Consider the following 25,923-nt stretch of genomic DNA (forward strand, 5'->3'; position numbering starts at 1 on the left):
ATGGAGGTGGGATTTCAAAGGTATGGTGCCACCACCCAAATGGCCCTCTCTCTCTAGCTGTACTGGCTTCAGCTCTGAAGGAGTGCACAGAGAGCTGGCCTTGGGAGGCAGACCTCAACTGACAGGTTGGACAATATGAGTGGAGGCACGCTCTCCAATCCATCTGCAATTTCAGTGGAGACTATCATTGCTGAGGACTAAGAAACCAGTTTTCCACGCAAGGAGAAAAGGGTGGGGCAAAACATCACAAAAGCCTCAGCTATCTAGATGTGTTTTTCACAAAGCATGTCTTCAATGCCATAAAATGGGAAAGTCTTCCCTGAACTTACCATTGAGCCACCTCGAGTTGTACTGTGCAGTCCGGAGAGGAGGAAGGACCCCCAAACTACGATAAATAGCAGGATCCCTTCCTGGAAAGTCCATGACAGTCGCTGCGTAGAGCTCACCAGTACTTGTGAGAAGGGCTGTGGAGTTCTGCTGGGGACTGTATGGACAGCGAGCCATGCCACTGATCTGATCATGCGTCTCTTCCAGGTTGCTCAACTATCATCAGTAGGAGAAAGAAATTAACAATTAAAATCATATTACATTGCATGAAACCATAACTCATCACTCTGTAGTCTTTAAGACATACCAGTACACAATCACACAGACACATACACAAAGCAGCAACAATCCTTTTTAAACTCTGAGGAATGTATCTGAAATCTGAGGATTTTGCACATTTTCTACCACAGTGACATGTCATGGGTGTGGGGAAAGCACTAACATGCAGCGCTGGCCTGTGGATCCCTGGCGCCCTAGGTAGGCACCCCCCCACTGCCCCCCCCCATGCCCTGACGAGGCGCAACACCCACCTGCCTCCTCCCTCCCTTCCCTTCCTGTTTGCTGCATGCATGATGCATCCCTCCCCCCCCTGCCGCTGCCAGCCCCCTCCGGCCTGCCCTCCCACACCGGCCGCCGCCGAACTCTGCTCACTCTCGTTCTCCCATCCCCTCCCGCTCTGCTCCGCTTGCCGCAAGTAAAACAAAAGCCTGTCGGCTCCTCGCAGCCCGCGCCTGTGTGTTTTGACTCAACAAAACGCGCAGGTGTTGGCTGCGAGGAGCCAGCAGGCCTTTGTTTTACTCACGGTGAGTGGAGCAGAGCGGGAGGGGATGGGAGAGCGAGTAGAGCTTGGTGACTGGAAGGCACAAGGGGCGGCAGCAGCGGGCCAGAGGGGGGGTGGCGGGCCGAAGGGGGATAGTGGCTGCGGCCACAATGGTGGCAGCAGCGTGGGGGAGGGAGAGGAAGCCAAACTAAGTGCTTGCCTCGGGCGCCAGGCGGGGGGGGGGGAGTCCAATTTGCCATACCCTGCCTCCCGCCACCCTAGGCAACCGCCTATTTGCCTAATGGGCGAGCCGACCTTGCTAACATGGACTCAAATAATGTACAATATCTCTCTTAATGGCTACCTGTGCATCAAAAACAATAGGTTACAACGATATATTCATTCATAATGCAAACTAGATAAGATCTGTAACCAACTCATTCAAGAGCCAGTTTGGCTGGTGTGGCTGCTGCTGACATTATCGCCAAGTTTGCCTCTTCCCTGCAGCTTAGTAAAGGGGCTTTTATGAAGGTGCCTGCAGGCTGCAGCAGAGGCCATGGTGGTGGGCCGAGTGCTCAGACTCTGAGATAATTTGTGAGGGGACCCCCAAGATTTCGACTGCCTAAGGGCCTCCACAAGGTTTATCCGGCACTGCCAGAGCTATGGCTGACCCAAGGCCATGCTAGCAGGTGCAAGTGGAGGAGTGGGGAATCAAACCTGGTTCTCTCAGATAAGAGTCCGCACACTTCACCACTCCACCAAACTGATATAGAAAACAGTTACCATATTGCAATTTGGACATGGTGGCCTCTTAGAGAGGGGAGGAATGAATGCAGGGACCTGTTTACTGCAATTAGTTCCAGGCAGCTGTTCTGACCTCCACCAGGCTGGGAAGAAGAAGAAGAGAGCCAGTTTGGTGTAGTGGTTAAGTGAGCGGACTCTTATCTGGGAGAACCGGGTTCGATTCTCCACTCCTCCATTTGCACCTGCTAGCATGGCCTTGAGTCAGCCATAGCTCTGGCAGAGGTTGTCCTTGAAAGGGCAGCTGCTGGGAGAACCCCCTCCAGCCCCACCCACCTCACAGGGTGTCTGTTGTGGGGGAGGAAGGTAAAGGAGATTGTAGGCTGCTCTGAGACTCTGTCCTTGAAAGGGCAGCTGCTGTGAGAGCCCTCTCCAGCCCCACCCACCTCACAGGGTGTCTGTTGTGGGGGAGGAAGGGAAAGGAGATTGTGAGCCGCTCTGAGACTCTTCGGAGTGGAGAGCAGGATATAAATCCAATATCATCTTCTTCTTCAAAGTAGGCGGGATGGAAGCAGGCTTGTCCCAAGCTTCACGGAGCCCCTCAAAATGGGCAGAGAGCATAGGTAAGAGGGAGCCTGCAGGTAAGTCAGTCTGAATGAGGTCATGGACTACATCTGAAATTTTGGATGAATCAGATGGTAACATCATGTTGAGGGCTTCAGCCATAGTAGTTACCAAGTTCAAATAAGCCTTAGAGTCATCAGAAGGTGAAAGATGGACTGGTTGGGTGACATCAAAGCCTGGAGAACCCGGTGAAGCTGGGTGATCCACTTCTGAGGCCAAAGAATCAGAGTCCTCTGAGATTCAGAGAAAGAATCTGAGATGTCTGGGAGTCGATGTGGTGTTGACCGTGATGACAAGTTGGTACGGAGTTCTTCCCAAAGTGGTTGGACAAGAGAGATTCACACCAAGGATTTTGAGGGTGCGGAAACTATGTGAGAAACTGTAGTAGCAACAGTGGTTGAAGCCACAGCTAAGTGTTGAAAAACATGATGAATTAGAGAGAGGCGACGACCTGGAGGAGGTAAGAAAGAAGGATCAAACTCCCTGTAACAAGAGAGCCTGTAGTCATTGTAGGAAGGAGAACGGGATAAATGGCAAAAATACCATCGATCCCTTGGTGATGGAGATCTGGAGAGAGAAAAGACATCATAACGACCATGATGACAGCAATCCCGTCAATACGGGGAGCGAGAACGGCAAGGTGGTAGGTTTACTTGGGTGGAGATGTCACAATCGCGACAGACCGGAGAGCGGGAATGCTGAGGGTGACGGTGGACCTTAGGGGAAGACTCCTGGTATAATGGAGAGAGAGAAATGTCTTTGAGTGAGTCTAGATTCAGGAGATTTTTATGACGGACTCGATGTTGCAAGTTAGGATCCACAAGAGGGTCAGGCTCCAGTATCTTTGAAGGTAAAGCACTACGAACTGAGGGAGATCTCAATGGGATTCAAATGACATCAAATGGTATCGCTTTACTCTGCTCTGGTAAGACCTCACCTGGAGTATTGTGTTCGGTTTTGGGCACTACATTTTAAGAAGAATATAGACAAGCTGGAATGGGTCCAGAGGAGGGCGACGAAGATGGTGAGGGGTCTGGAGACCAAGTCCTATGAGGAAAGGTTGAAGGAGCTGGGGATGTTTAGCCTGGAGAGGACACAGCTGAGAGGTTATATGATCATCATCTTCAAGTACTTGAAGGGCTGTCATATAGAGGATGGTGTGGAATTGTTTTCTGTGGCCCAGGAAGGTAGGGCCAGAACAAATGGATTGAAATTAAATCAAAACAGTTTCTGGCTCAACATTAGGAAGAACTTCCTGACCGTTAGAGCGATTCCTCAGTGTAACAGGCTTCCTCGGGAGGTGGTGGGCTCTTCTTCCTTGGAGGTTTTTAAACAGAGGCTAGATGGCCATCTGACAGCACTGAAGATCCTGTGAATTTAGGAGAAGTGTTTGTGAGTTTCCTGCATTGTGCAGGGGGTTGGACTGAATGACCCTGGAGGTCCCTTCCAACTCTATGATTCTATGACATGGTTTAGGACATGGCTTAGGATTCAAATGACATGGCCTAAGCCAGCATGATTACAGCAATCCCGTCAATACAGGGAGCGAGAGCGGTGAGATGGTAGGTTTACTTGGGTGGAGATGTCACAATCGCAACAGGCCGTGGCTTAGGATGAGAAAGAAGAATACTTCAAATAAACGACTGGCTACATCGATGGTGTTGTCAGGAAAGATTCAGATTTCTGGACCATGGCTTACGCTTTCGAGTTGGTGGTCTTCTATTGGGAGATGGTTTACACCTTATGGCGATAGGAAAAAGGGTGTTTGGTAACATCCTTGCTAACCTAATAAGGAGGGCTTTAAACTAAATTGTATGGGGTAGCGAGACAATAATTCAAAGCCTCGTATGATGCCAGAAACTGGGGATAAGAACATTAAAGATTTGCAAAGAGTGGTGCATACGCTAAGTAATGTTAACTTGCAGACTTTTATGGAAACTAAACCCTCGGGATGCATAAAACATGGATTCCGATGTCTCTACACTAATGCACAGAGTATGGGAAACAAACAGGAGGAACTGGAAGTCCTAATAAAAGAAGGAGACTATGACATAATAGGCCTTACTGAAACTTGGTGGGATGACACTCACAACTGGAATATTAGGATTCAGAAGTACAACTTATTTAAAAAGGACAGGCAAATGAGAAAGGGTGGAGGTGTAGCAGTATATGTGAAGGAGGTATATACTTGTGAGGAAATATGTGAATCTGAGAATGGCAGCTCAGTTGAGAGTCTCTGGGTAAAAATAAAAGGAGTAAAAAATAACACTGATATTATTGTGGGGGTCTGCTATAGACCACCAAGTCAGGCAGAGGACTTGGATGAGATACTTCTACAGCAGATTGCAAAGTTCTCCAAGAGAAGGAATACAGTGATCATGAGAGATTTCAATTACCCGGACATCTGTTGGAAGTCCAACTCTGCTAAAAATGAAAAATCAAATAGATTCCTGACTTTTCTTGCTGACAACTTCCTATTCCAGAAAGTGAGGAAGGAAACAAGGGGATCTGCTATCTTGGATTTGATTCTCACCAACAAGGAAGAATTGATTGAAGAAGTGGAAATAGTGGGCACCCTGGGTAGTAATGACCATGTGATTTTGGAATTTACAGTCTTAGGGAAGGGAAAAGCTATACGTAGTCAGACTTATAGGTTGGACTTCAGAGAGGCGAACTTCGATAAACTTAGAACTATGCTGGGTAAAACCCCAGGGTCAGAAATACTTAGGAAGAAGGGGGTTCAGGAGGGGTGGGAGTTTCTTAAAAACGAAATACTGAGAGCGCAATCACAGATGATTCCTATGAGAAGAAAAAATGGAAAAAGACTAAAGAAGCTGAAGTGGCTCCATAAATCTCTAAAGACTTGAGAAATAAAAAAGATTCCTTTAGAAATTGGACAGAGGGCCTTATAACCAAGGATGAATATAAACAAATCACCAGTGCTTGTAGAGAAAAAGTTAGGAAAGCTAACGCTCAGTATGAGCTTAGGCTGGCCAAAGATGCTAAAAACAACAAAAAAGGGCTCTTTTCTTATGTTCAGAGTAAGATAAAAAGAACAAGGACATGGTAGGCCCATTGCAAGGGCAAGAAAGTGAAATTGTAACAGGTAATTAAGAGAGGGCGGAACTGCTCAATTCCTACTTTTCCTCAGTCTTCGCTTCTGAGGAAAACAGTGCTCAACATGGCAAAAACAGAACATATAAGGAGGGTATGAAGTTCCAACCTAGGATCAACATAGGGGTAGTACATAAACACCTAGTTTCTTTAAATGAGACTAAGTCCTCAGGGCCAGATGAATTGCATCCAAGGGTTCTAAAAGAGCTTGCAGATGTAATTTCTGAGCCTCTGGCTATTATTTTTGAGAATTCTTGGAGAACAGGAGAGGTGCTGGAAGATTGGAGGCAGGCGAATGTTGTCCCCATCTTCAAGAAGGGGAAAAAGATGGATCTGGATAACTACCAATCCATCAGCTTGTTGTCTATACCTGGAAAAGTTTTAGAACAAATCATCAAACAGTCAGTCCTGGAACATTTAGAAAGAATGGATGTGATTACTAAGAGCCAGCATGGTTTTCTCAAGAACAAGTCATGTCAGACTAACCTGATCTCTTTTTTTGAGAAAGTGACTACCTTGCTGGATCAGGGGAATGCTGTAGACATCCTTTATCTTGATTTCAGTAAGGCTTTTGATAACGTTCCACATACTATGCTTGTTGACAAGTTGGTAAAATGTGGTTTGGATCCTGTTACCGTTAGGTGGATCTGTAACTGGTTGACAGATCGCACCCAAAGAGTGCTTGTGAATGGTTCCTCATCCTCTTGGAGAGGAGTAACAAGTGAAGTGCCACAAGGATCTGTCCTGGGACATGTCTTGTTCAACATCTTTATCAATGATTTGGAAGAAGGAATAGAGGGAATGCTTATTAAATTTGCAGATGATACTAAATTGGGAGGGGTTTCAAACACTGAAGACGACAGAAACAGGATACAGGATGATCTTGACAGGCTGGAAAACTGGGCTAAAATCAATAAAATAAATTTTAACAGGGATCAATATAAAGTTCTGCATTTAGGTAGGAAAAATCCAATCCTTGGTTATAGGATGGGGAAGACTTATCTTAGCAGTAGTATTGCAAAAAGGATCTAGGAGACTTAGTGGATCATACACTGAACATGAATCAACAGTGTGATGTGGTACCTAAAAAGGCAAAGGCAATTTTGGGCTGTATCAACAGAAGTATAGTCTCCAGATCACGTGATGTGACGGTATCACTTTACTCTGCTCTGGGAAGACCTCACCTGGAGTATTGTGTTCAGTTTTGGGCACCACATTTTATGAAGGATATAGACAAACTGGAACAGGTCCAGAAGAGGGCGATGAAGATGGTGAGGGGTCTGGAGACCAAGTCCTATGAGGAAAGGTTGAAGGAGCTGGGGATGTTTAGCCTGGAGAGGAGGCGGCTTAGAGGGGATATGATCACCATCTTCAAGTACTTGAAGGGCTGTCATATAGAGGATGGTGTGGAATTATTTACTGTGGCCCCGGAAGGTAGGACTAGAACCAATGGGTTGAAATTAAATCAAAAGAGTATCCCGCTCAACATTAGGAAGAACTTCCTGACTGTTAGAGCGGTTCCTCAGTGGAACAGGCTTCCTTGGGAGGTGGTGGGCTCTCCTTCCTTGGAGGTTTTTAAACAGAGGCTAGATGGCCATCTGACAGCAATGAAGATCCTGCGAATTTAGAGGGACGTGTTTATGAGTTTCCTGCATTGTGCAGGGGGTTGGACTAGATGTCCCTATAGGTCCCTTCCAACTCTATGATTCTATGACATCCAAGAGAGCATTACAAACGAGTTGAGGCATATCGGAGATTGTGTCGGTTGGAGCTGAGAGTTCAGATGGTAAGGTGAACTGTGTTGAAGTTGAGGAGGCAGCAAGAACTGGAGGTGTAGAAATAGACTAGGATATCATCACCATCAAAGTCCGATTTGAGGTATGAGGCTTCGAAGTCACAAGGTTTCTTAGGAGCCACTTCTGAAGAATTGGAGTGATGACAAGATTTCTTGGAGGACTTTTGTCTGGTCTCAGAGTGGTGGGAAGAACCCTGGTCAGTCTCAAGCTTGGGCTTGAGAAGCAGCCGGCGCAGTTGAATCTCCCGCTTCTGAGGGGGAAGGCAGTTAAACGTGAGAGGCAGACATGACAGAGAGAGACTTTTCCAGAAGGAAACTTTGGCATCTCGTAGCACTGTTTTTCCACTCTTGCTTGCTGAAACTAGCACATGAGTACAGGAGTCTACTTGGCGGGCTTCCCCCAAACAAAATAAACAGTAAGAATGGTCGTGGGTTGTTGGAATTTTGGCCCTGCACCTTCGGGACTTCTTAAAGGTCGTTTTCCTTCCATAAGCTCTGAATGGGGGAGGGTGGGAGAAGGGAAGATAGAAAGGAAAGTGCAGAATGAAGGCTTCTTTCTTTTCTTTTCTTTTTAGTAATGAAGAAAAAACGATGACAAAGAAGAAAAAGAGAAAAATTGGAACAACGATACCACAAAAGTAGTAGAGAAGACAAGCTGAGGAGAAGGAACGCAGCAAGTTAAGTGTTGTCCATGCGGTGGTTAGGAAGAAACTGAGTGAGAGGGGCACCTTCCTCTCACTCCAGGCATGTGCAGTCAATGCCTGCTCCTCAGAGTATGTAACCAGAGAGCTCATGGATATGAGTAAGGTATACAACTTAGAACACTGTGAGCGCTTTAACTAATACATAAATTGAAAATAAAGTTTTAAACCACAGCATTTTTCACTTATTAATTTAGAATTATTTTACAGTCCATTTTACAAGATACAATGTTTTTTTCTTTGTTTGTAGGACTTCCTGAAGTCCAGTGCAGGTGCAATTGCAATTCCCAAACTGGTGTGGTTGTAACTGGACTGCTGCTTCCATCCACTTTCAGAGTGAATCCTTTCTAAGGCAGCTTGCCAAGTCCAGCCCTTTCAAGAGAAGCCAAGGACAAATAGAAGAGTGGAGCTGTGCTTGATCCTTTGGAGATAGATAGAGCAATGCCAAATTGAAATTGTATCCCTTGGTGATTTGCCTGAAGAAGGATTCTCCTTGTTCTCCCAGATAAGAGCCAGTGCACTTAACCACTACACCAAACTGGGTCTCACCAAACTGGCTCTCAAACAGTATCCACCATCAACAGTTGTTGGGATGCCATTCAGAAAAACCCACTGAGAAAGTAACAGAGATGCTAAAACCACAGAATGGCCCAGCTATATAAAACAAAAATTTCTCTCAACACTTTCACCAAATCATTTGGAGGAAAGTGTGGTAGTTTATTAGTATAAAATTGATCTGGCCCAACATTGCTTGGCCTTCTTTTTGGCTGATTCTAGGCCTTCAAAATGCTCTTCCTGAACAAGTAGGGAAGGCCCTCACTCATTGGCCTGGTTTTATAATCTTTGTCAAAACCATGATGTTCAGTTGAGTCTTCGGGGTTTTATGCTGTGGAGGGCAGACGAACGGTTTGTAATTTCTGCTCTCCATCCATAGCGTGTGCACACAGAGACAAACAGTGCTCAGAAGAAAGGGATCAGCTTAACTCAGTAGCATAATTGTGTCCATACTCTTACCGTCCGGTTAGTGCAAATGGGCATAAAAGCGTTTGTTCCACATGCAAAGAGCCGGTCCCCACTAATGAGAAGAACACGAATATAATTCTGGCATTCTTCCTGCCGTAGAAAGAGAGGACAAAAAAAACAAACAAACCATCACTTCAAAATCATCAGCTTTCATGAACAGGATATGCTAAATGAAATCTAACTTGCTCTTTGATACTGTTCTTCCAGCATTGGATTGTACATGAAAAAACAGGACAAACCATCTCAAATCTATTTACTGGACTGAGCAAACAGATTTAATGTATAACTAATTTCCCATGACAGCGAAGGAATCTCAGTCCTTTCGGCAATGTTTCTCCACATCAGTTTTATTTACCAGTAGTGTATCTACCAGACCAATAATGGCAGGGCTCTGCACAGTAAAAACATGAATTTTTTCAGAATTTTTTTTGTCCCATTTACCATGTTCTCTACTTAATTTTCTGAGGAACTGAACCTTAAATTCCTCAGGCTCTTTAAATATTTACATTTTGGGGCTGTATTTTGTTAATTCCCCCATCCCTTCTTCCATATGCTTTCCCCCCCTCCCCAAAGAATTCCATTCCTATGGGGCACATTAACTCAACTAACACAGGCCCATCCCACTGTGAAAACTGTGCAACTTTACAATGACATAGGAAACATGTGAAAAATTTCCAGTCTCTCTAGCACGGCAGGTATGGCGATACTCATGTGGGGACAACACCAGAAAAAACAATACACCATTTGAAATGGAGAGTGCACTGTCACATTATGGAGATAACACCACATCAAAAATGCACAGTACCTCTCAGACTTTGCCGGTTTGAACACTTAGATTCTGTTAGAAAATCAGCCCTCCACTGTTACCAAGGCCAAGTTGCCTGACCCACAATTTCAAACAACCTTCCCATGGGTACTTTCAGAGAAAGAAGAGTGGTTATGTTGACAGCTGATGGTGGAAAGTGCTATCAAAGTCACAGCGGACTATGGTGACCTGTAAGGTTTTCAAGGCAAGAGACATTCAGAGGTGTTGCCATTGCCTGCCTCTGTGAAATGACCCTTGTGTTCCTTAGAGATCACCCATCCAAATACTAGCCAGGGCTGACCCTGTTTAGCTTCTGAGATCTGACAAGACTGGACTAGGCTAACCTATCCAGGTCAGAATAATATTCATACCAATATATATTTAGGTTAAGTGTTAAGGCTGCCAGTTTTCATATGAGTCCGGGAGTCCCACCAGAAGTATAGCCAATCTGTAGACTAGAGAGATCAGTTCCCCTGAAGGAATATAGCATCGTGGAAAAACAGAAGTTGGTCTCTAGGACTTCCATTTCTTCTAGAAGAAACCTATTGATAGTGGCCTGTAAAAGATGGTGGAGTTGGTTGCGGACTGAGAGGGGGATGGGACTACTTTTGGCTAGCATCCTGCTCTGGGTTTTCAAACTGGATTTTTTTCCCCTTCACTGAGAAAAACCTGAAGATAATTTTGAGAGGTTTGTTAGGTTGAGCGATATGAAGCAGCAAATTTAAACTTAAAATTTTGACAGGAGGAATTGACTTTTTTGTGGGAAAGGCAGGAGCTGCAGGAGTTTGCCTTTGACCTATACATGACATCCCAGGATGTGACATCATTTCCCTCCCCTCCCCAAATTCTGCCCTCCTCAGACATTTCCCTCAAATCTCCATTAATTTCTAAAGCTGGAGTTGGAAAGTATGTCTATGGGAGTTGTACTTGTGGAAGTCATGCTTTTTAAAACCCAAAGCATAAGCTTTGAATAATCATGATGGCGACCACAATCACAGAAATTAAGGCAGCAATGTGTACTGCCCTGCTGAAGAAATGATGGCTCATACAAATGGCACCTCATATGACTAACGTAGCCATCAGCCCGCCAGCGGCTTATATTCTTCGCAGGCCCTCATATGGAGCGTCGTGAGAACCAGTCCTTAGCCATGAAAATTGGCATAACTGAGAACAAACAATCCCTCACATTTGCCCCTTAGAAAGTACAATTTGAAATAGGGAAATATGGATTTCAAAACTAGAATCACCTCCAGATAATGTCTAATGGCTGTAAGTGCAATGGAAGCAGAAAGCCACAATTTGCACAGGATCCTGCAAGTTTGGAACGTTCTGACTTCTCAGCCGCCAGCACATTCTTAAACTGAATCTCCAGCTTTTCAAGATAGATGCATCCCATCTTTTTGCATGGTCTCCTGAAATTCTGCAAGTCCTCAAGGGTAATTACTAGAAGCAACAGACATACATGGAGAAAGACCCCCACCAGGAGATGCTGTCAGTGTGACCTGGTTTCTCCCTTGCATTCATATTACAACCCTAAACACACTTCCTTTGGAGTATGTCTCCCTGAACTGACCAGAGCTCATTTCGAAGCATAAATATGAGAAGGAGCTGGTAGTTCCTATTCTCCATGCAGATCAAGGCACATTTACTCACCTTTGATTTGCCTTTACTGTAACATGCTTTCTTAGTAGCTTCATCACATTGCCACTCCACACCCTAAAGCACAAAAAACCCCAAACATTATTAGTAGGCAAAGGCAAGTAAAAGTAGGCAAAGGCAAGTAAAATCCACAGATTGTAGCAAGAGATCATGAAGTCCCAACGAAACCAGAACACATTTGATCTCATCCCTAATTTGAAATTATTTATCTGTAAACACTTTTCATGTTTTTCACATTAAATATGATTAAATTAATTTAAATCAATTAAATATGATGTGAGTTTTGCTGCACTTATGGACCACCCTGAGAATTTGCAATAGGCCATAAGCACTGTAAGGTGACTGCTAAAGTTGGCGGCACACCAGAGAGAAATCTGTTACCCTGTGGTTCAAAAGCAACCCAAAATTGGATATATAATTCTTCAGAAGTGCTGGTGTGGTCATGCCTACCATCTCGGCTGCTGCCTGTGAGAGACAACTTTGAAGTCCAGGGTGGAGCATGGATGCAGAATGTAGGAACAAAGTACTACCAAGTCATAGCCAACTTCTGGCAACCCCATAGGGGTTTGAAGGCAAGAGGCCATTGCTTGCTTTTGCACTTCCTTGGAGGTCTTCCATCAAAGTCCTAACTAGGGCTGATCCTGCTCAGATTCTAAGATCTGATGAGATCAAGCTAGCCTGGACCAGCCAGGTCAGGACAGAAACAAGCATGGAGATGGAACTACTAGAGTAACACACACCATTTCCAGTTTGTGGAAATCCATCACTTTCTGCCAAATGTGGTTTTTGAGTCAGGCTAATCCTCCCCCCGGCACTGACCAAGTGGCATAAAATGGTGAGCTGTGGTTTGTTGTTCATACTACACATTTGATCATGCAAGGGCACTGTTATGTATGAGAGTCAATGTTATCAATGGTGTTCCTCCCTGGCTCATTGCAGCCGGAAGGACTGAGCTTGGGAACTTGGGAACAATGGGCAGGAGGATCCAAATCCAGACTGCCCTGCTCCAATCACAGGCCCCTTGCTGGTTTGAATGACCCAATCACGTGCTAGCGCGGAAACCCAGTGTTGTATATAGTTGGCCCAGTGGGCCCCATTCTCCAGTCTTGTTAGTGCAGCCACCTACCATGCTGTACTCCATACCATAGACCTTTCTTGGCATTAATACAAGAATACAGTATACTTTAAAACCAACAGTGACACTATAGAATATAATAAAACCTTAAAAAAACAGCAAAAGTTAAATGACATAAAATAGCAGTAGGCTATGCATGAGTAAAAGCCTCTCTGATTTGGATCGCAACCTGTAAAAAGCAAGCAACGTGAGTAGTGACAAAGTTGTGTTTCCCGTGGAGTAAAAAACAAACCTTGGTATTGTCAGAAAGACCTTGATGGTCAGAAAGCAGTGCATCTAGATATCTTGCACGTGGACTGCTATAAAAAGGGCAGTCCAAAAGAACATGAGGGACCGTTTTGATGACTCCTTGACTACAAGGGCATCGTCTAAGATTGCGGGGGATTCTGTGGTATCTTCCAAAAAGGATGGCCGATGGTAATGCATTAAATCTAGCCAGCATGAATGCTCTTCTTTGGTGAGGATCAGTTAAATAGAGGAAATAGGGAGCTAAAAGCCCAGGAATCTGGGATAAACCCAGATAGCTTGGGGAGCAAGTTTTCCGAGCTGCCTCAGTTAGACGTTGCAAATGGATATCTAGTAGTCTACGTTTGATGGATTGAAATACCGCAGAAGCAGAGGATAGATAAAATGCATCCAAGGAAATTCCTATGGATGTGATTTTCTTTTGGATCAGGGTCAACCATTTGGATGCATGATGGTCCATCAGCATCAAAAAGGTGAAAGAATTCTGATCAGAATTAAATAAAAGGCGCAGCCAAAACTTAAAGGTCAAAAGCCAGGCACGAGTACTCAATAAATGCCGTACTCAATAAATGGCTTGTCATCACTACAACCTTCCTCATCGATGCATAGAACTCACTATATTATAGGCACCACAGTGTACTACAAACACTATCTGAAAGATGGTGTATCAACGTCTGAATTTTAAAACATTCCAGTTATAAATGAAATAAAACCTGGGGACCAACACTGAAATATTCTGTATTCGTTAATTTAGATTTTACACAATATAAATATTAAGTAAGTTAAAAATAACAGACTTGACAGGAGTAGCCAAGGTTGTTCACTTGTGCTCTGTTCGGGACAATCCTGGCTACCGTGGTGTAAGAGCACCTGAGGTAGGGGACTGCTCACGGCAGTGAGAAAGAGAAGGAGGAAAGAAAGGTTCCTTTACTCTCAGAGTTAAAATTAATCCCAGTCCTCTGCATAGTATGTATAGCTTAGCACAGGTGTGGCTGCACATGCTTCTTGTCAGAGAAAGGGCTGTGGGCAGTGCAGATGGCTGTGAGCTTGGGCAGTAGGAGGGCTTGTGAGCAGACCAGGAAAGGATATACAGGCAGACAGTGAGACACAGGCGTGAGCGAGTGGGAAGGGGGCCCCAGGAACTCCGTCCTAGACCTGGCCCTAGCTTAGCCTTCAGTAGGTATTCTGTGTGTAACAAATGCAGCCATTTAGAATGTAAAGACTGAAAAGGTGACTCTTCCTTATCCCCACTAAGACCACTTATCCATCGAAGGCAGCACTGTCAACCAATCTTTTTAACTGGAGATGCCAGGAGTTGAACCTGGGACCTTTTGCATAGCAAACAGATGCTCAGATACCCAGCCATCATCATCATCGTCATCATCATCTTCTTCTTCTATTATTATTTACAAAATAAGGGACGGTGGCTCAGTGGTAGAGCATCTGCTTGGGAAGCAGAAGGTCCCAGGTTCAATCCCCGGCATCTCCAAAAAAGGGTCCAGGAAAATAGGTGTGAAAAACCTCAGCATGAGACCCTGGAGAGCCGTTGCCAGTCTGAGAAGACAATACTGGCTTTGATGGACCGAGGGTCTGATTCAGTATAAGGCAGCTTCATATGTTCATGTTCAGTCCTTTTAAGGGAGGGACGGTGGCTCTGTGGTAGAGCATCTGCTTGGGAAGCAGAAGGTCCCAGGTTCAATCCCCGGCATCTCCAAAAAAGGGTCCAGGCAAATAGGTGTGAAAAAGCCTCAGCTTGAGACCCTGGAGAGCCGCTGCCAGTCTGAGTAGACAATACTGACTTTGATGGACCAAGGGTCTGATTCAGTATAAGGCAGCTTCATATGTTCATATACCCTGCCTTTCTGCCCATACAAGGACCACCAAGGCAACTAACAATTTAAAACATACAACATAAAATTACATTTAAAAACCATCAAAATCAGACCCCCCTCCCCAAACAAACATCATTAAAACAAATTTTAAATAGTTGAAAAACAAAGTTAAGGTGCATACAAAACAGTTAAGCACATACAAAATGAAAAAATATTGGTCAGGAAGGAGGGATTGTGAAGGGAACGCCAAATAAAACAAAAATTCTTCTTCCACTGGTGGAAGGCAGCAAGAGAAGGGGACAGACAAATCTCCTTGGGGAGAAGAGAGTTGCAGAACTTTGGTGCCATGACTGAGAAGGCCATCTCCAGGGTTGCCACCCACTTGATCTCAGAAGGTGGGGGCACCCAAAGCAGGTCCTCCAAAGATGGCCATAATCATCAGATGGGTTTAAGGGATTAGGCAGTCCTTCAGATACGTTGGTTCTTAACCATATACAGCTTTGAAAATCTGCACTTTGAATTGTGCTCAGAGATAAATTGGAAGCTAGTGCAGATAGGCCAAGACTGAAGCAATATGATCCCAACTACCCAGTCCCGTCAGCATCCCGGCTGCAGCATTCTGTAGCAACTGAAGTTTCCAAACACTTTTCAAGGACAACTCCGTGTAAAACTCATATATACTGCAGTAATCTAATGTGGATGTCGCTAGGGCATGCGTCACAGGAGCCATAACTTTTCTGCCCAGGAAAGGTCTCAGCTGGCTAACTAGTCAAAGCTGGGAAAAGGCACTCTTGCTCACAGCTGCCACCTGTTTATCCAGCAGTAAGCCTGGATCCAAGAGCACCCTCAGATTACAGAGGAGAGCAGTCCAGAACAGGTGACACTTTAAATCCTGGGTCAGACCCAACCCCACCTCGCCTGCCAGTGTTAAAGGTTTACTTCAAAAGCCATCTTTGGTTCATGCTCTCATTCCTTTGATATCCGTTTAATTTGCACACATCAGCTTGCGTCAAGGCTTGACTCACAGATTTCTGCAATTCATGCTCCTGTTAAAGGCAGCACAGTTCTGATCCATGTACATTCATTTGCCATTCTTGCAAGATGCGCACATGAGCCTCATCTGCTTTTTTAAAGTACTGTCTCGACGTTCCATTCTCCTTTATGGAGCATCTTTCAATTGCATACTGGTACAACGTTATTTTATGAATCATAACATTCCAGCAACCAAAAGACATGAGAGTGCCTCATTCCACATAGAATAGTGGCATCACTCTACTTCAAAAGGACTCTTCCCCTTGACAGTGCAGCAATTAAATGGAAGTTGAGGTCATCAGTTCTTTGTCTGCTGATGGACCCGTTCCCATGGGAACATCCCTGATAAGCCTTGCTGTCAGCTGAGACTCTGGCAAAACAGACAAGATTTTGCTTTCTAAACATGACCTGCTAATCTGTAGTAGAACCTTTTAAAGTTTTCACCTGACAAACCCAGGAGAGCCCAGAGCTATTGCCTTTCCAGGCACATCAGAAACCCGACGGCAGCAATGAAATGAGAGGCAAAAGCTATTAACAGCACAATCCTAAGGGGGGGGGGCTGAAAGTGCTTTGGGAGCAAACTAACTTCTATGTGGGCGGAAGTTCGAATTGCACTGCTCTAACCCCCTCCGTGTTAGCACAAATGGGAGCTGCGCCCGTCTTCAGGCACCTCAGTGTATGCCCGCCCATGACTGCTGGAGGAGCAGTGCCCTGCCCTGCCTGTGGCACAACCGGGGTGGAGAAAGTCATGCCAGCGCAAGAGGGGGCGGCCCCAGGGCCGTGGCCAGCATTAGTTGGCTCCCTAAGACCTTCCAGCCTGGGAAAGCCCCCTGTGAGAGGCATAAAGTTATGACAACGAAAATGCTGGCGCATCCCATAGACTCTCATTGAAACAGAAAACAAAGTCCACCACTGCACAAGCTTGCAACCCCCTTAGGGAGCCATGTAATTGCCTCACCAATCCCCTCATGCCCTGGGCTGGGCAAGCCCCCTCCTCAACATCCAATCGTCACTCTCCGTCTCCTAGAAAAACTTCAGCCTCAGCCTCACAAAACTCTTCCGGTAGGGTCGGGCACGTGGCACAGGACTCTGCCGCAGAGCTCCCTGCCATGTGGACTTAGCATGAGGGCTGCAGCACTTTGGTGGTGGAAGCTGCACGGAGAAGGCACGTAGAGGTATTTGATGTATTTGACTTGCGAGGAGGAGAGCAAAGTCTATACTCCGTGGCTAACATCTCCAAGCCCCAACAGGTATCCAGCCCCCGGAGGCTCAGCATGCAATTGTGTTTGCACACGGATGGGTACATGTGATTGCACACCCTCAAGTTGCTGCCCCCTCCCCTCGCTTGAGGCTGGACAGATTGACAGCATCTCTGGCACTGGAACCTGGCAGTGAGCTTGGGCATGGGGTGGTCGCCCCAGCTCCTGCATGCCACAGGAGGACCCCCCTTGTCTGCCCTTTGCCTCATTCCCACCCCTGGCGGGGCAAAGGGGGGGGGGTCTGGCAGCTGCTCCGTTGTCTGTGTGGAGGCAGGTCAGTGACTGTCCCTTTAAGAGAATCCCTGGCTAAGACACAGCCCCATGCTGAAGCTGCCGTGGCTGAGGAATTACAAGCGAGCCAGGAATGCTTTGATACTACCATATTGCGGCCCTCTTGATATGCATGTCCACCATTTTGTGTGAGCTCGGGCATGGGGTGGCTTCTCTCTTGTGCCCGCTCGTCTGCCTATGCTCCCTTCCCCTCCCCACTTGGCGTAACTTTGGAAACTGAAACTCCCCTTTGGAAACTGACTAACGCAGCCTATGTTAGTTCTACGCTGGGACTCAGGATTGATCTGCCCGTCATTCTTTTATTAAATGTTTGTCAGCTTTTAAAAAAAGAACAAAAACTTGAGAATTATGTGCTTCTGTATATTAGGGGAGGGGCTATAACTACCGCAAATGAAGTAATAGGCTGAGGGTTGGTTTCAACGCAGGAACAGCTCAAAGACACACTCAACAATGAATCCCCTTTCAAGGTGTGATGATTTTGATACTATCATATTGCGGCCCTCTTGATATGCATGTCCACCATTTTGTGTGAATATTGCATAGCATTAACAGCCTCCAGATGGTGGCAGATCTCCTGGAATTACAACTGATCTCCAAATGACAGAGAGCAGTTCACCTGTAGAAAATGGCTATTGTGAAAGGTGGACTCTGGCACTTACCCCACTAAAGTCCCTCTCCTTCCCAAACCTCACCCTTCTCAGGCTCCATCCCCAAAATCTCCAGGTATTTCGCAACCAGGAGCTAGGGTTGCCAGGTTGCCGATGGCCACTAGTGAGGGATGGGAGAATAGGATTGTCAGATCCAGGTTCGGAAACTCCTGGGGATTTGGGAATGGAGCCTGGGGAGGAGAGGGACCTCAATGCCATATAACCCACCCTCCAAAGCATCTATTTTCCCCAGGGCAACTGATCTCTGTAGTCTGTAGATGAGCTGTAATTCCAGGGAATCCTCAGCTTCTGCCTGGAGGCTGGCATTCCTATTTGGAGCTGGCAACCCTAATAGTGCAATATGTGTAACTATTTCCCTGATTTGGAATTAGTACATAAGACAGAAACAACATACTTCTGTCAGCTAAGTTCTGTCTTTTGGAGAACCCATTCTGCATCAAATGGCTTGCAAAGGAATCCCTCAATTTGCTGCAGACATTCTGAGCTTGGAAGCTAATTCTGCAGCATATTCTAGGATCCAGTCACTAACTAAGCTGGGCAGAAACTATTGGGGGGGGGGGGGTGCGTATTGCTTGTGGGACAGTAATTTTTGTAAGTGTAGTTTCTGCTGAGTAAGTGTGGTTTTTGTTTGTCTCTGTTGCCCGGGCGCAATTGGATTGGCTATACTTTGACAACCTGTGGCCCCACCCTCTGCTAGGTGAGGTTCTATTGTGTAAGCCTCCTCCTCACCAGAGGCAGACCTAACTCAGTTGGGTTTTGAGAAGCAGTAGGATATAGATGTATTGCTGCCTTGACGTGGCGAGAGGCTTGCACGGTTCAGTGAGGCTGTGGGCTATGCCATGCAGGGCCACCCAAGATGGACAGGCCACAGCTGAGAACCCAGACAAAATGCGATCCACTGGAGAAGGAAATGGCAACCCACTCCAGTATCCTTGCCAAGAAAACCTCATGGACAGTAACAAAAGGCTAAAAGATATGGCTCTAGAAGATGAGCCCCTCAGGTTAGAAGGTGTCCAATATGCTACTGGGGAAGAGCGGAGGGCAAGTCCAAGTAACCGCAGAAAGAGTGAAGCAGCTGGGCCGAAGCCGTAAGGACGCTCAGCTGTGGATGTGTCTGATGGTGAAAGAACAGTTCAATGCTGCAAAGAACAACACTGCATTGGAACGTGGAATGGAAGATCTATGAATCAAGGTAAGCTGGACGTAGTCAAACAAGAGATGGCAAGACTGAACATTGACATTGTAATGCAGTAGCCATGCACCAAATAGTTTTTTATGTGAACAAAGGTCTAGATTTGGCCTGCTCCCCTTAAAAGAATTTTTAAGTTGTGGGTTTTTGCAGAGTTTATTCAGAGTAAAGGAATGTAGTGACAAGTAGTGATAAGAAACACCTGCAAGGCCATACCAGTTAATTGGTGTGCTGATTGTTTTCTGCTCAGTCACCGCCCCCCCCCCCAGGTGGACTTAATTGTTGCTGAGAGAGCAGAACAGCTTTAATTGGTTACACCATGAGGGTCTGGGGGCATAAAAATAACGCTATTGGTACATTACCTTGCCTAGCCTACTCCAGACTAGAGCCTATGTGTGTGGTCAGGGCCCTCTGTTCTGGAGCGAGGACTCTTTCCTGAGAGTGTTATGCTGAACAGCAACCTGACGTGATTCCACTGTTGACTCATGTTCAGCGTATGGTCCACTAAGACCCCGAGATCCTTTTCGCACAGAATACTGCTAAGACAACTCAACTTATATTGATCCCTGTTAAAATTCATTTTATTTGTTTTACCCCATTTTCAAGCCTGTCAGATATCAGGAAGAACTTCCCAACAGAGCAGTTCCTCAGTGGAACAGGCTTCCTCAGGTGGTGGTGCACTCTCATTCCTTGGTGGTTTTAAAACAGAGGCTAGATGGCCGTCTGACAGCAATGCTGATTCTGTGAATTAGGCAGATTATGAGAAGAAATTCAGGAAGCTGTGTGGGAGGGAGGTATTTGCGAAATTCCTACACTGTGCAGGAGGTTGAGCTAGATGACTCTGGAGGTCCCTTCAATGTTTCTACAATTCTATTATCACCATCTTCAAGTATATGAATGGCTGTCAAATAGAGGATAGTGAGTTGTTTTCTGTAGCCCCTGAATGTCAAACCAGAACGAACATGTTGAAATTAAAATTTTAAGTTTCCAGCTAAACATTAGGAAAAACGTCCTGACAGAGCGGTTCCTCAGTGAAAGGGAGGGGTTGCAACTACAGTAGAAGACAAAAACAGGATACAGGATGACCCTGACAGGCTGAAAACTGGGCTAAAACCAATAAAATGAATTTTAACAGGGATAAATGTAAAGTTCTGCATTTAGGTAGGAAAAATCCAATGCATGGTTATAGGATGGGAGAGACTTGTCTTAGCAGTAGTCTGTGCGAAAAGGATTTAGGGGTCTTAGTGGATCATACGCTGAACATGAGTCAACAGTGTGATGAAGTGGCTAAAAAGGCAAATGTAATTTTGGGTGGTAGTAACAGAAGTATAGTGTCTAGATTATGTGAAGAGATTTACTCTGCTCTGGTAAGACCTCACTTGGAGTATTGCATTCAGTTTTGGGTACCACATTTTAAGTAGGATACATTCAAGTTGGAACGAGTCCAGAGGACGACGAAGATGGTGAAGGGTCTGGAGACCAAGTCCTATGAAGAGAGGTTGAAGGAGCTGGGGATGTTTAGCCTGGAGAGGAGGCGGCTGAGAGGTAATATGATCACCATCTTCAAGTACCCGAAGGGCTGTCATATAGAGGATGGGGTGGAATTGTTTTCTGTGGCCCCAGAAGGTAGGGCCAGAAGGTACCCCAGAAGGTAGGACATCTGTGGAAATTCATGGGACTAGTGGGACTCTTGCAGAATCCATCCTAGCACAAAAAAACACTCAACTCTGCCCCCAAATCCAGCTCAAGATTTAATTCTGTAGAAATATAATTCTACTTCAATTTTCTTCAGAAAGCTGTTTTTATTAGCATAATAAAGCATTGAAAAGGACAAGATGAAAAGTCTCTTCAGTATTTGACTACTTAGGGTCTGAAGGGAACATCTGCTGTGTTGGTGACTCACAAGCTGTGCAAGGCTAGAAGACACAGAGGCCACTAGAAAAGGCCCCAGGCTCTGGCCTCAGGCAGTGAGTAGTTTCTACCTAGTAATCCTCCAGGCTGAGAAGCCTCTCCTCTCTGTGCCACAGATAACCTGCATGTCAGCAATTCCACAACAAAAGGAAAGAAGGTGCTGGGTGGAATCCATTACTGCCGAGAAGGAGGCTATAGCTTGGAAGAAGGCTGTAAAATTAGGGCTAAGAAGTGGATTTGAGAGTAGTGAGAAATAACATGTAATCACGTACAGCAAAAAGCCAACTACATCAGCTGCCATCCTGAGATTTTTAAAAGCATTTTCCTTAATACATACCATTTTTATTTCCTCAACACCATTGACTTACCTGAATAAGAGAAAGATCCTCAAGATGTAATCTGAAGAGGTAGTTTCTAAAGTGGGGGAAAGAAGGGGAAATAACTACAGGTTATGAAAGGTGTAATCAGAGACAAAGCTCTTTGTATTCCTTTAGATCCAGACCCTTCAACGCCATTTTACACATGAAACCAGAGCAAATCGTGTGTGTGTGTGTGTGTTACTTTCATAGGGTAGAGCTGCAGTCAGCCCTGGCTCTATGATAGGCACGAATTTCCACACTGTGGAAAGCAATACAATTCTGTTCTGCAATTTATCCCTCACCCAGGCCCGACCCGAACACTTGATTGTGGGAAAAGCTGCCGGTGGCTCCTATGTTGGCCTCCTGGCGCTCTCCGCCTTTCGGCGCTGGGGCAGTGGCGGCAGGAAGGACAGCAAACCACTGAAAAAGTGGCAGCCGCTGCCTCCTCCCCACTTCCCTCCGACGTGATCTGGGGAGGAAGCAGTGACAGCGGCCGCCACTTTTTCAGCAGTTCGCTGTCCTTGCCACCACCGCCCCAGCACTGAAGTGCTGAGAGCGCCGGAAGGGCAACATAGGAGCCGCCAGCATTGAAAGAGCCCCAAGAGCTGGCGCTTCACCACCAGTTCCCCGGGCAGTAAAAATTGGGTGGGTGGGAGGGAGGAAGGGGGAGGCAACTAGGGATTTGCCTAGGGGGCAAGACGGGGGCTGAATTTGGCGCCCCTGCCCTGCCAGCACCCTAAGCAAATGCCTACTTTGCCTAGTGGGCGGGTCGGCCATGCCCTTACCCCTTATAATTACAAGCTTATAATAAGATTGTATAATAAACTTATAATTACAATCACCAGAAAGTAAGTCCACACATAGTAGGACTTATATGTAGTCAGACTTATAAGGTTGGACAAGAAAGGCAAACTTTGATAAGCTTAGAACTATGCTGGGTAAAATCCTATGGTCAGAAATACTTAGGTGGAAGGAGGTTCAGGAGGGGTGGGAGTTTCTTAAAAGCAAAATACTGAAAGCCCAATCACAGACGTTTCCTATGAGAAGAAAAAATGGAAAACGCCTAAAGAAGTCGAAGTGGATCCATAAACAGCTCTCTAAAGACTTGAGAAATAAAAAAGACACCAGTGCTTGAAGAGAAAAGGTTAGGAAAGCTAAAGCTCACTATGAACTTAGGCTGGCCAAAGATGCTGAAAAAAACCCAAAAGGGGTTCAGAATAAGAAAAAGAGCAAGAACATGGTAGGTCCACTGTGAGGGCAAGAAAGTAAAATTATAACAGGTAATGAAGAGAGGGCGGAACTGCTCAATTCCTACTTTTCCTCAGTCTTCTCTTCTGAGGGAAACGGTGCTCAACACGGCAAAAACAGAACATATAAGGAGGGTATGAAGTTCCAACCTAGGATCAGCATAGTGGTAATCCATAAACACCTAGTTTCTTTAAATGAAACTAAGTCCTCAGGGCCAGATGAACTGCATCCAAGGGTTCTAAAAGAGCTTGTGGATGTAATTTCTGAGCCTCTGGCTATTATTTTTGAGAATTCTTGGAGAACAGGAGAGGTGCTGGAAGATAGGAGGCGGGCGAATGTTGTCTCCATCTTCAAGAAGGGGAAAAAGATGGATCTGGGTAACTACCGACCCATCAGCTTGACGTCTATACCTGGAATAGTTTTAGAACAAATCATTAAACAGTCGGTCCTGGAACATTTAGAAAGAATGGCTGTGATTACTAAGAGCCAGCATGGTTTTCTCAAGAACAAGTCATGTCAGACTAACCTGATCTCTTTTTTTGCTGGATCAGGGGAATGCTGTAGACATCGTTTATCTAGATCTCAGTAAGGCTTTTGATAACGTTCCACATACTATGCTTGTTGACAAGTTGGTAAAATGTGGTTTGGATCCTGTTACCGTTAGGTGGATCTGTAACTGGTTGACAGATCGCACCCAAAGAGTGCTTGTGAATGGCTCCTCATCCTCTTGGAGAGGAGTGACAAGTGGAGTGCCTCAAGGATCTGTCCTGGGACCTGCCTTGTTCAACATCTTTATCAATGATTTGGATGAAGGAATAGCAGGAATGCTTCTTAAATTTGCAGATGATACTAAATTGGGAGGGGCTGCAAACAAAGAAGAAGGCAGAAACAGGATACAGGATTACCTTGACAGGCTGGAAAACTGGGCTAAAATCAATTAAATGAATTTTAACAGGGAGAAATGTAAAGTTCTGCATTTAGGTAGGAAAAATCCAATCCATGGTTATAGGTTGGGGGAGACTTGTCTTAGCAGTAGTATGTGCAAAAAGGATCTAGGGGTCTTAGTGGATCATACGCTGAACATGAGTCAGCAGTGTGATGCAATGGCTAAAAAGGCAAATGCAATTTTGGGCTATATTAACAGAAGTATACTTTCCAGATCATGTGATGTGATGGTATTGCTTTACTCTGCTCTGGTAAGACCTCACCTGGAGTATTGTGTTCAGTTTTGGGCACTGCATTTTAAGAAGGATATAGACAAGCTGGAATGGGTCCAGAGGAGGGCGACGAAGATGGTGAGGGATCTGGAGACCGTCATATCAGGGAAGGTTGAAGGAGCTGGCGATGTTTAGCCTGGAGAGGAGGCGGCTGGGAGGTGATATGATCACCATCTTCAAGTACTTGAAGGCCTGTCATATAGAGGAGGGTGTGGAATTGTTTTCTGTGGCCCTGGAAGGTAGGACCAGAACCAATGGGTTAAAATTAAATCAGAAGAGTTTCTGGCTCAACATTAAGAAGAACTTCCTGACCGTTGGAGCGATTTCTCAGTGGAACAGGCTTCCTCAGGAGGTGGTGGGCTCTCCTTCCTTGGAGGTTTTTAAACAGAGGCTAGATGGCCATCTGACAGCAATGAAGATCCTGTGAATTTTGGGGGAGGTGTTTGTGAGTTTCCTGCATTGTGCAGGGGGTTGGACTAGATGACCCTAGAGGTCCCTTCCAACTCTATGATTCTATGTTTTTGATTTGATTTGGGGGTGGACTGTTCACTTTTGTGGGTTCTGAAAACTGCCCTTTTCTCTGCATGCTGGCTGTGGGGCCTCCCTTCTGCTCCTACAAAAAGCACCCTGTTTTTTCCTGCTTAGCTTGAGTCTCTGCCTGGGGAGTATTCTCTTCCATGGGGGGCTTGGCTAACTGCCATCTTCCCTGGCTGTGGGATCCCCTTGCTGCTCCTCCAAAAAAGCATTCTTTCTCCTCTGCCACATATTCCCACACATTCCCTTAGCTAGTCCACCAGTGCCCCTCCCACAGCTGTGCAGTGAGTCCCAGTTGCCAAGCTTGGTTGTCCCTGTCACCTTCCCAGGTAGGATGGAAGGCTTGGTCCCAATCAGTCATCATGACACCAGGGCTGGGTGGCTGGTCCCAGGAAGACACAGCCACCTGCAGCCATGCGGGTGATCCTTGGGGAAGTAGTCTGGGAGTCTGATGCCTGTAGCTTAATCAGGTCCACACTGTAGTGTCTCAAACTGACGCTGGACAACTCCCCCAAAAGCAGTTTCCTGGAGGCACCTTGCTTGGTGGTCTGCTACTTGGATCCCCCCCAAATCTGACATGCATGTAACATATTGCGTGTTGAAGGCCTCTAGTTCACCCAGATCAGTTTTTGTCACTTCTGAACCAGCAGAGGTGACATCCCATTGAAAAGTATTGCAGTGAATGACCTTTTTTAGGGGTCTGTAACTCAGCCCCCCAGTCCAATATGGACCAAACTTGGTGGGTACATTGAAGAGACAACCTGCCATTTTGTAGCTTCAAAGTCCTGTGGGGGGCTTTTTAAAAACCAGACCAGTTCGCAAACTGGTTCGTGAACCAGGCTGTGGTTCTGTTTGCGAACTGGTCCAGTTCTATCCGTGAACCAAACCAGCATTTTCTGTTCTGTGCCCATCCCTAGTGAGCAGAGTCACACTTGAGGAAGATGACTCCCCTGCCTCCCCATTACAGGCTTCTATCACCCCCCAATATATATAGTGCTCCTGTGAGTCAGTGGACTTTTAGGAACTACGTGCAAGACATAGTGGGAGTCTGATGCTAGAGCAAAAATCGAACACCCCCCCCCCACACACACACCTCTTTTGCAGACAGAAATGAGGCTCCAGCAAAGGAATGAGTGTTGTGCCAACAGAGCAGCAACATACAGTCTCAGCCTAGGACAACTTCTAATAATGTTAAATTTTGAGGAACTTTCCAATTTCTTTATTAGTTTACTACCACCTTGCTTCCATCTCCCTTTCTTGGTGATATATTTTTTTTTGGGGGGGGGAAGGGTTTAAAAATACTGACAGTGATTTAAAAAAAAGTGCCTGTAACTCTACGAAACAAATTCCTACAGTGGTAGGCAGGGGTTTTTTTGAGCAGAAGCGTGCAGGAACACAGCTCTGGCTGGTGTGGTGTCAAGGTGTGTGTCCTAATATGCAAATCAGTCCCTGC

General features: G+C 45.8%; 1 protein-coding gene across 1 annotated transcript in view; it reads right to left on the bottom strand.

Annotated features, from left to right (window-relative positions):
• The window catches only part of SEMA5A (semaphorin 5A), a 179,568-nt gene that overhangs the window by 103,986 nt on the left and 49,659 nt on the right, over positions 1-25,923 (bottom strand). Inside the window, exons 4-7 of the mRNA XM_060253773.1 lie at positions 21,481-21,526; positions 11,544-11,606; positions 9,077-9,175; positions 330-543 (exon numbers count right to left, since the gene is read on the bottom strand). Of these exons, the coding sequence (XP_060109756.1) occupies positions 330-543; positions 9,077-9,175; positions 11,544-11,606; positions 21,481-21,526 (422 nt within the window). The remainder of the gene's footprint in view (positions 1-329; positions 544-9,076; positions 9,176-11,543; positions 11,607-21,480; positions 21,527-25,923) is intronic.

Source organism: Heteronotia binoei, chromosome 14 (genome assembly GCF_032191835.1).
Source record: "Heteronotia binoei isolate CCM8104 ecotype False Entrance Well chromosome 14, APGP_CSIRO_Hbin_v1, whole genome shotgun sequence".
NCBI lineage: Eukaryota > Metazoa > Chordata > Lepidosauria > Squamata > Gekkonidae > Heteronotia > Heteronotia binoei.